Raw genomic sequence first — 8,578 nt, forward strand, 5'->3', positions numbered from 1 at the left:
GACGGGAGTTGGGGGGAGTCACCCTGGCTGCCCCAGTCCTGCCTCAGTTTCCCTTCCATAACCCAGAGAGATGGGACCCGATGTGAAGGCTCAAGAGCCCCCTGGTTAGAGGGAGCCCAGGCCCATGGGGGATAGGATGTGGCTGTGCAGGGGTTCCCAGGGGAGCAGGACGGGCATCAGGCAGGAGCCGGGGGGTGGGGGTGGGGGCGTGCAGCTGGCAGGAGTGTCACTGCTGGGAAGAGGAGGGGATCAAAGCCAAGCACCTGGAGGGCCCCGCAGGGCACAGGCAAACACTGAGGTCACGGCTGCCCCCACAGGGCTCGGCTCCCGCGCCCCAGCCCCCAGCTATAAGGGCCCCACCCCAGGCAGGGTGTCCAGGCTGTGGAGAAGACATGGCCAGCTCGCACCTGCTGCCGTGGCTGTTCCTGCTGCCTGCGCTCTGTGGGCCGGGCACTGGTGAGTCTCCGCAGCCTCTCCTCACCCCACTCGTCACCCCGGGGCCAGGTGTGGAGGGGGCATCACGACCTCCTCCACCACTTACTGAGCCCTGGCCCTGTCCCATGCGTTATCCTCAGTCTGTACCTTGGCCTCTTTTTAAAGATGAGGGTTTTTTTTTTTTTTTTTTTTCTTTGCGGTACCCGGGCCTCTCACTGCTGTGGCCTCTCCCGCTGCGGAGCACAGGCTCTGGACGCACAGGCTCAGCGGCCATGGCTCACGGGCCCAGCCGCTCCACGGCATGTGGGATCTTCCCGGACCGGGGCACAAACCCACGTCCCCTGCATCGGCAGGCGGACTCTCAACCACTGCGCCACCAGGGAAGCCAGATGAGGGGGTTTTGACTCAGAGAAACTCCAGGGCTTGTCCAAGGTCGCACAGCGGGCAGGTAGAACCCAGAGCCGTCCGACTCCAGCATGCTTAACGGTTATGCGTCCCAGTAAAATTGGGTTTGGAGGTTGGGTGAGGCCAGGGTGCCAGGTGTGGCTTGGATCCCAAGGTTGCTCTGGCCCCAAACAGCAGCTGTCGGGACCACCTCATCCCTGGCCTGCGCCCAGGGCCCTGAGTTCTGGTGCCAAAGCCTGGAGCAAGCATTGCAGTGCAGAGCCCTAGGACACTGCCTGCAGGAAGTCTGGGGACACGTGGAAGCTGTGAGTACCACCCAAGGATGCACCGAGACCAAAGGTCTTGGGATAGAGGGTCCTGGGTAGGCTCTGGATGGGCCTGAGGGATTGGAGGCCCTGTAGGGGATGGGATGGGATGGGATGGGGGGAAGGGATGGAATTGATGGGATGGGTTGGGATGGGATGGGTTGGGATGGGATGGGATGGGTTGGGATGGGATGGGATAGGATGGGATGGGATGAGATGGGATGGGATGGGATGGGATGGGATGGGATGGGATAGGATGGGATGGGATGGGATGGGATCATGGGCAGTCGCCTGTGTCTTGGAGCACCCCGTCAGCCTCAGCCACCTGAGCTGGGAGCATGGCCTCCACTCACATGCCCCAAATTGGGGCCCTCTTCCTCAGCATGACCTGTGCCAGGAATGTGAGAACATCACCCACATTCTCACCAAGATGGTCATGGAGGTCATTTCCCAGGTAATGAGGCCCAGACCCTGGACTGAAGCTTGGGGATTAAGAGATAAGGAAGAGGTTAGCCCCTTAAAGGAGCCATCTCCAGCTCGGGGGTGATGCCTGGGTTTCCCTGGGGGACTCTAGGCACCTCCTGGCCGGGAGAGGGCTCTGAAAGTGAGCTCAGTAGCACAGCCAGAGACGGCCTTTCCTGAGGGGAGCAGCCACACCTGTGCCCAAGTATGCGGCTCATTAGCACCCTCCCAACTCCAGGGCCCTGGGTGAAGGTGGCCAGTCAGGTGGGCGATGGCCCCGTGTCCAGGGGCTCAGGCGGGGCAGACCTCAGAGAGGCCAGGCTGACGGTTCCCTCTCCCGCCTGCCTCCCAGAGCATGATACGGGAATTCCTGGAGCACGAGTGCGACATCTTCCCGCTGAAGCTGCTGGGGTCCCAGTGCCACGACATGCTGGACACCTACTTGCCACTGGTCATCCACCACTTCCAGAGCCAGATGGTGAGGCCCTCCCGCCTCGCCTCCACCCTGCCTCTTGCACAGCTTTCATGCCCACCCTGTCCCTGAGTTACCCCCGCACGTGGCAGCCCACCCCCTGCCCACACGGGGTGCAGGAAACTCAGTGCCCCTCGGCCTGTACCCAGGTGACAGCGCCTCCCACTCAGCTGTACACGGTGGGCCTGCATGCTCTCAGGCGCCGGCACACACCCTCACACCCTTCGCACAGACAAACACTCGGTCACACACTCACTGCGCACAGTCTCACGCGACACCTACACCGTCTCCACGCTCACATGACAAACACACTCTCACGTACTTACGCTCACTCATTCTCACAAACATCCACACTCACACTCGTCCACACACATTCCCAGACACGTGCCCCAAAGTCCCCACTTGACCCCCTCTCTGCCTTTGGTCTCCTCTCCCACCCCGACAGAGTCCTAAACCACAGCCCCAAACCAGCCTGCTTCCCCCATTCCAGGCCTAAAGGCAGTTACCTGGTGCCTGAGTCCTTGAGCCAGACGGAGGGGGAGTGTGGTCCCCTCCCCCGCCCCAATCACCTTCTCACCCTGCGTTGTGCCCTAGAACCCGAAGGCCGCCTGCGAGCAATTGGGCCTGTGCAAATGCAGGCATCCAGAGCCAGGGCAGGAGCCAGAGCCGTCAGGCCCCCTGCAGGACAAGCTGGTCCTCTCTGTGCTGCCTGGGGCCCTCCGGGCGAGGCCCGGGCCGCAGACACAGGTGAGATGGAGATCCAGGGAGCGAGGGCCATGGCCGAGGCCCTGCATCACTTGGCCTGGGAGGGGCAGCGTTGGGAAGGGGACCAGCAGCTCCAGGCAGGGCCTCCGTGCGGGACCAGGAGGCGGGGACCCGGAAGGGGAGGAGAGTCGGGTGCGGCAGAGCCCTGAGGAGCCTTCTGTCCAGCTTGCCTCCCGCGTGCTTCTCTCCCCCAGGGTCTCTCCGAGCAGCGGCTCCCCCTTCCCACCTGCTGGATCTGCAGGACTCTGATGAAGCGGATCCAAGCTATGATTCCCAAGGTGAGACATCTGGGGCCACGAGGCCACCCACACCTCCGCTTCCCCCCCAACCCCTCCTCATACACCCACCAGGGGCCAGCTGGCTGCATTGACCCCACCCAAGGGACCCTGGCACTCAGGCTGGGCCTGGTAGGTGCCAGGCCTAGAGCCTGTTCAACGACTGTGGGGGATTTCTTGGCGGTCCAGTGGTTAGGACTTGGCACTTCCACTGCCGTGACGCCGGTTCAATCCCTGGTCCGGGAAACTAACCTCCCTCAAGCCACGGGGGAGAAAAAAACAAACAGAAATAAAACCACTGTGAAGCCCCGACCGTGTGCCAGGTAGTGTGCCAGGCGTCAAAGTACAGAAAAGAATCTCAGTCGTCTTTGTAGAAAAGGTTCTTTCATTTTACAAAAGGAGAATTTCCGCAGGTGGACACTCCATCCCTGCCTGCCCCAAACTTGGGGTCTTCCAGACCTGTAGTGACCATCACCCAACGGCCCTGCCCTGAAATGGGGCCCAAGTGAGGAGAGGCCCTGCCCTGTTGGCCCTTCCAGAGGAGGGCCTGCACGGCCGCCTGGTCACTGAGGGCGTCCCCACCCTCCTGAGTTTGCATTGCAGTGGGAGAGATTTTTTTTCAGGTAATGGTTAGTTCAGAGCAGAGCGTTAAAACAGATGAGGGGAGGAACAGTGATGGGGGAGGAGATTTAGGATGGTCGTCAGGGGGCATCTCTGAGGAGGTGATGACTAAGCTGAGGCCTGGAGGATGACAAGGACCGACAGGCAAAGGGCCTCGAGCAGAACGAGCTTGGTCAGCTGTGTGGCTGCCTCAGGTGGGCTCGGGGACAGTGGTCGGCGGGCCCGGGAGAAACACCGGAGCCGAGTGAAGGAACGCTGGGCCTTCTTCTGAACGCGGTTCACAGCTGTGGACGGGTTTCAGGCAGGGGGAGGCCATAACTGCATTTACACTTCAGCAAGATCGAGCTCCTGCGGTTTGAAAAATGAATTGGGCGGATGGGAGTGAAAAATGAGAGGCAGGAGCTGACTGCAGAAATGGGGGGGTGGAGCTAGGAGGGGGACTGGGGACGTGTCTGGGACGGGGGCTCTGCAGGACTCGGCGATGGACGGGACCTGGGGAGTGGGGACGAGAGAGGAATCGGCAATGATGCTATGGACTCTGGCTTGAGCAGTGGGTTCTCTGGAAGGCCCCCAGCTGAGGTGAGTAGATTTGAGAAGTAACAGGTCTGGGCAGAAAAATCATGAGCTCTCTCCTGGCCGTGCTGAGTTCAAGACTCCTGTGCAATATGCAAGAGGAGGTGACAAGTAGGCAGCCGGATCCCCCAGCCAGGTCCAGAGACATCAGTCTGAGAGTCGAGGCTACAGACAAGATTTAAATCCAAGGGAACGGCTGGGATCATCCAGGGACGTGGTGTGGACCAGGTCGAGGAGAAGGAGGCCCGGTCCAAGGAAAGGGAAACACCAGAGAAAGAACCTGAGGAGGGACAGCCAGGGAGGTGGGGACACCACGGCATGAGGGTCACAGAGGCTGAGAGAAGAAAACATTTCAGCAAGGAGGAAGAAGTCATCGGGCCCCAGAGCTGCTGAGAGATCGACAACACATGTCCAGGGGGATGCTGGTGACCTTGAGAACTGTTTTGGAGGAGTTATGGGGACCAAAGTGTAGCATTAAGTATTGACAACTCTTTCATGAAGTTTTTCTGGGAAGGGGAGGGGAGATGGGTGAGGCTCTTTTTAAAAAATATTTAGTTAGTTAGTTAGTTACTTAGTTACTTAGTTAGTTAGTTATTTGGCTGCTCTGGGTCTTAGTTGCGGCTCGTGGGATCTTCGTTGCCGCATGCAGGATCTTCGTTGCAGTATGCAGGAAATTTAGTTGTGGCATGCGGACTCTTAGTTGCAGCATGTGGGATCTAGTTCCCTGACCAGAGATGGAACCCAGGCCCCCTGCATTGGGAGCACAGAGCCTTAGTCACTGGGCCACCAGGGAAGTCCTGGAGTGAGGCTTTTTAATGGGAGAAGCTATTTTAGCGTGTTCACATGCTAAGAGACCAATGGGCAGGAGGGAAGAGCAATGAGGCAGGACAGAGAGGGGGATGCGGAGGTGAAGCACGTGTGCAGGTGGGGGCGGGGTGGACCCAATGCACAAGGAGATGGGCCAGCTTTTGACAGAGCAGGGATACCTCATCATAGCAGGAGGGGAGGCCGAGTGTGGGATCTGATGCAAGCAAATGGGTACATTTGGTGAGATGTGCCATTTGGAATGTGTCACATCCCAGAGAAGTACACGTCCCTCTGGCCTACTCCTTCCTCGGCCTTTCTGGTGCTGGGGGACAGCAGAGGGTTGCAAGCAGGAGCAGGGCCCAGGCCAGCCTGCCGCATATAGGTTCTTTTTTTCTTAATTGAAGTATAGTTGATGTATAGTATTATATGTTACAGGTGTACAATACAGTGATTCACAAAACTTTGAAAGGTTATATGCCATTTATAGTTATTGTAAAATATTGGCTATATTCCCTGAGATGTGCAATATGTCCTTGTAGCTTATTTCATGCATGTAAGTTCTCAGCTGAATGAATAAGGGAGCGGAGGGATGAGCGTGCCTGCCGCCCCTCTCCTTGCCCCTCAGCTGGCAGGTTGTGTTTGGAATCAAGGGTGAGGTGGGGAAACTCCTGGCTTCCCCCAGGGACTCCTGAAACCGCAGGCTCTGGAGCACAGAGAGGAGCGGGGAAGCACAGCATAGCCGGGTCGGGAGGGAGAAGACTCAGGTCTGGTTCTCCCACTGCCCCAGGCTGCCATGTGGCCTTGGCCATGCCCACCTCTCTGGGCAACTCTGGAATTTCAGCAATTCCAGACTCTTTGAAGTCAAAGGTGGGTCCATGGCCTGATTCTTGCACCAGCTCAGTGATTCTGGGCAAGTCCCCTGGACTCTGTGATGCTCAGGGTCCTTATCTGTAAACAGCATAATAGTTCTCCAAGGGAACAAGGTAAGGTCTACAAAGTACCCAGCTAGTGCTGGGCACTGACTAGGTCTTTCAAGAGAAGGTCCGACCCTGCCCTCTCTCGGCCCCCGCCCCAGGGTACTCTGGCCAGTACTGTGGCCCACGTGTGCCACTTGGTACCCTTGGTGGTGGGCGGCATCTGCCAGTGCCTGTCCAAGCACTATGTTGTCATCCTGCTAAACACACTGTTGGACCGCGTGCTGCCCCATCTGGTCTGTGGCCTCATCCTCCAGTGCTCCAGCGAGGACGGCGCTGGCCCAGGTGAGCCTGCAGTCCCAGCCCCTGCCCATCGCCCACTCTCAGCCCTCCCCACCCTGGCGCTGCACGACCCTCTCCCTCCCAGGTGCCCCTGCACTGCGCCAGTGAGGACAGGAACTGAATACTCCGCAGGGCATCCTTGACTGTTTTTTCTCTCTAGCCCTCACCGCTCTGGGGTCCCTGCCAGGAGAATGGCTACCGCAAGACACTGAGTGCCAGCTCTGCATGTCTGTGACCACCCAGGCAGGGAAGAGCAGTGAGCAGGCCATGCCACAGGCAATGCGCCAGGCCTGCCTGGGCTCCTGGCTGGATAGGCAAAAGGTGAGGGGCAGGCACATCAGGGGCTGCCGGTGGTGGAGGGTTGAGCCCAGGAAAGGCTTCCCAGCCAGAGATACACTGAGATACTTCCCCCGCTCTTAAGGAGCTCAGACAGGCAGACAGGACGTGGGTCAAACAGTGGTGGCGCTGTAACTTAGGTCAAAACCCGCTGAGGTCAGGAGTTGTCTCTGGACAAAGGGCGTGGGCTCTGGAGGACCAGCAGGCCTCCCTCATGGACCAGGAGATGAGTAATGCCAGGGCTGGCTGGAGCCCGAGAGGGCCTGGCCGTCTCTCCAGGGTCCCAGTCCTGTCCCAGCACCAACCCTCCTTCCGGTGTGACTCAGTGGGGACCAACCCCCCTGCAGGAGAGGGCTGGGCCTGAAGTCCTGGAGTCCCGGTACTCAGAGTGGGCGACAAGCCCGCTGACTCCCGTCCCAGGAGTCTGCTTTCCACATGGTACTCCCTACGGCCCATCACGTCAAGTCTCCAAGACCAGATGAGCTTTAGGATTCTTCCAGAACTGAAATTTAGGGGGAGGGGGAAAAGGGCGATGAGATTCTGCCCCTGTGCCTCCACCTCCAATGTCCCTGGCTTTCCTGGTAGAAACCCCCATTTCAGCCCACGGCGGCTTGTTCAGTCTTACAGCCATAGCTGCTCAGTGGGGAACGAGGGCTGGACCTACACGAGGTCCGGGGAAGCCCTGGAGTGATCCATCTAAGTGGGGAGGCCTGGACAGCCAGGCAGGAGAGCCCTGCCCTGGGCCCACCCCACCCTGTGTCCGTCTCCTTCCTCAGTGTCAGCAGTTCGTGGAGCAGCACGCACCCCAGCTGCAGACCCTAGTGGCCGGGGGCTGGGATGCCCGCACCGCCTGCCAGGTACACCCACCCTTCCCAGCTGATCCCGGGACTTTCCTCAGCTCCCAGGACCCCCACCCTCTCTGGTCCACGATCCTCAAGGGCCCCATTCCCCCGGGTGCAGGGCAGCCTCAGGAGCGCAGGCCCCCAACTGGGACACGCCCTCGCATGTTTTACTATAGAAAAGGCAGTCTCAGAGAAGTCAAGAGAAAGCCACAAAAGAATGAAAAAGAGGAGTATGGGAAGGGAGAGTGTGGTTTGATGTGCATTCTGGGACGGGGGGCATTCACTGAGCAGTGTGTGCTTGATGGGAGGGTAGCAAGTGAGAGCCTTGGGGCAAGCATCCCACCTCCTCCAGCTCTAAACCCAGAAGGCCTGTGGCTCAGGGAGTGGCCCAAGGAGTCCACGAGGTCACATCCAGAGCTCCCACCAGGTGGCAGTTGGAATGAGAGTCCCCCCTTCCAGGAGGAGGTTCCCTAACATCCTCAGGGCTGGGAATGGGGGGGTGCAAGGCCTCAGGTCCTAATGCTGTCCCTGTGGCAGGCCGTGGGGATGTGCATGACCCCGTTGAGTCCTCTCCAGTGTGTCCACAGACCCCACTTCTGATGAGAACTCAACGCCATGCCAGGTGAGTCCAGGCCCCCAGCTGACGGGAGTGTGGGCAGGTCCTCCTCCCATCAGGAGGGGAGCCTCTCTGTCCCCAAGCGGGAAAAGACAGCCACTGACTCTGGCTGCTCCATCCTCCTCCTCACAGGCCAAACTCGAGGCTCCGGAGGGACCCTGGCTGCACCGTCCCCGGAAGGACCTCTCTCAACCCTGCTCACCCCTCTGCCCTGAATCCCTGTGGCGCTCAGCGCCAGGCCCAGCTCCCAGCTCCCTTGCCCCGGCCCAGCCCTCAGGGGAGCTTCCGTGCCTGCCTGAGGCTTCCCCCGAACAGCTCACCCTCTGCACTCTTCAGTCTTGGATGTGTTTAGACCAAGGCCAGCCTTTCCTGAAACTCAGGGGAAATCAGACTTTGCTGCCCGAAGAT

General features: G+C 59.5%; 1 protein-coding gene across 1 annotated transcript; it reads left to right on the forward strand.

Moving 5' to 3' along the window:
• Window positions 1-392: 392 nt before the first annotated feature.
• SFTPB (surfactant protein B) lies at window positions 393-8,154 on the forward strand. Its single transcript, XM_060117546.1, has 10 exons — window positions 393-456; window positions 1,018-1,145; window positions 1,528-1,599; window positions 1,960-2,085; window positions 2,674-2,826; window positions 3,039-3,122; window positions 6,196-6,379; window positions 6,537-6,697; window positions 7,489-7,569; window positions 8,092-8,154. The coding sequence occupies exons 1-10, from the start codon at window positions 393-395 to the stop codon at window positions 8,152-8,154; spliced, it is 1,116 nt and encodes a 371-aa protein (XP_059973529.1).
• Window positions 8,155-8,578: the final 424 nt, after the last annotated feature.

Source organism: Mesoplodon densirostris, chromosome 14, assembly GCF_025265405.1.
Source record: "Mesoplodon densirostris isolate mMesDen1 chromosome 14, mMesDen1 primary haplotype, whole genome shotgun sequence".
In the NCBI taxonomy this organism is placed as follows: domain Eukaryota; kingdom Metazoa; phylum Chordata; class Mammalia; order Artiodactyla; family Ziphiidae; genus Mesoplodon; species Mesoplodon densirostris.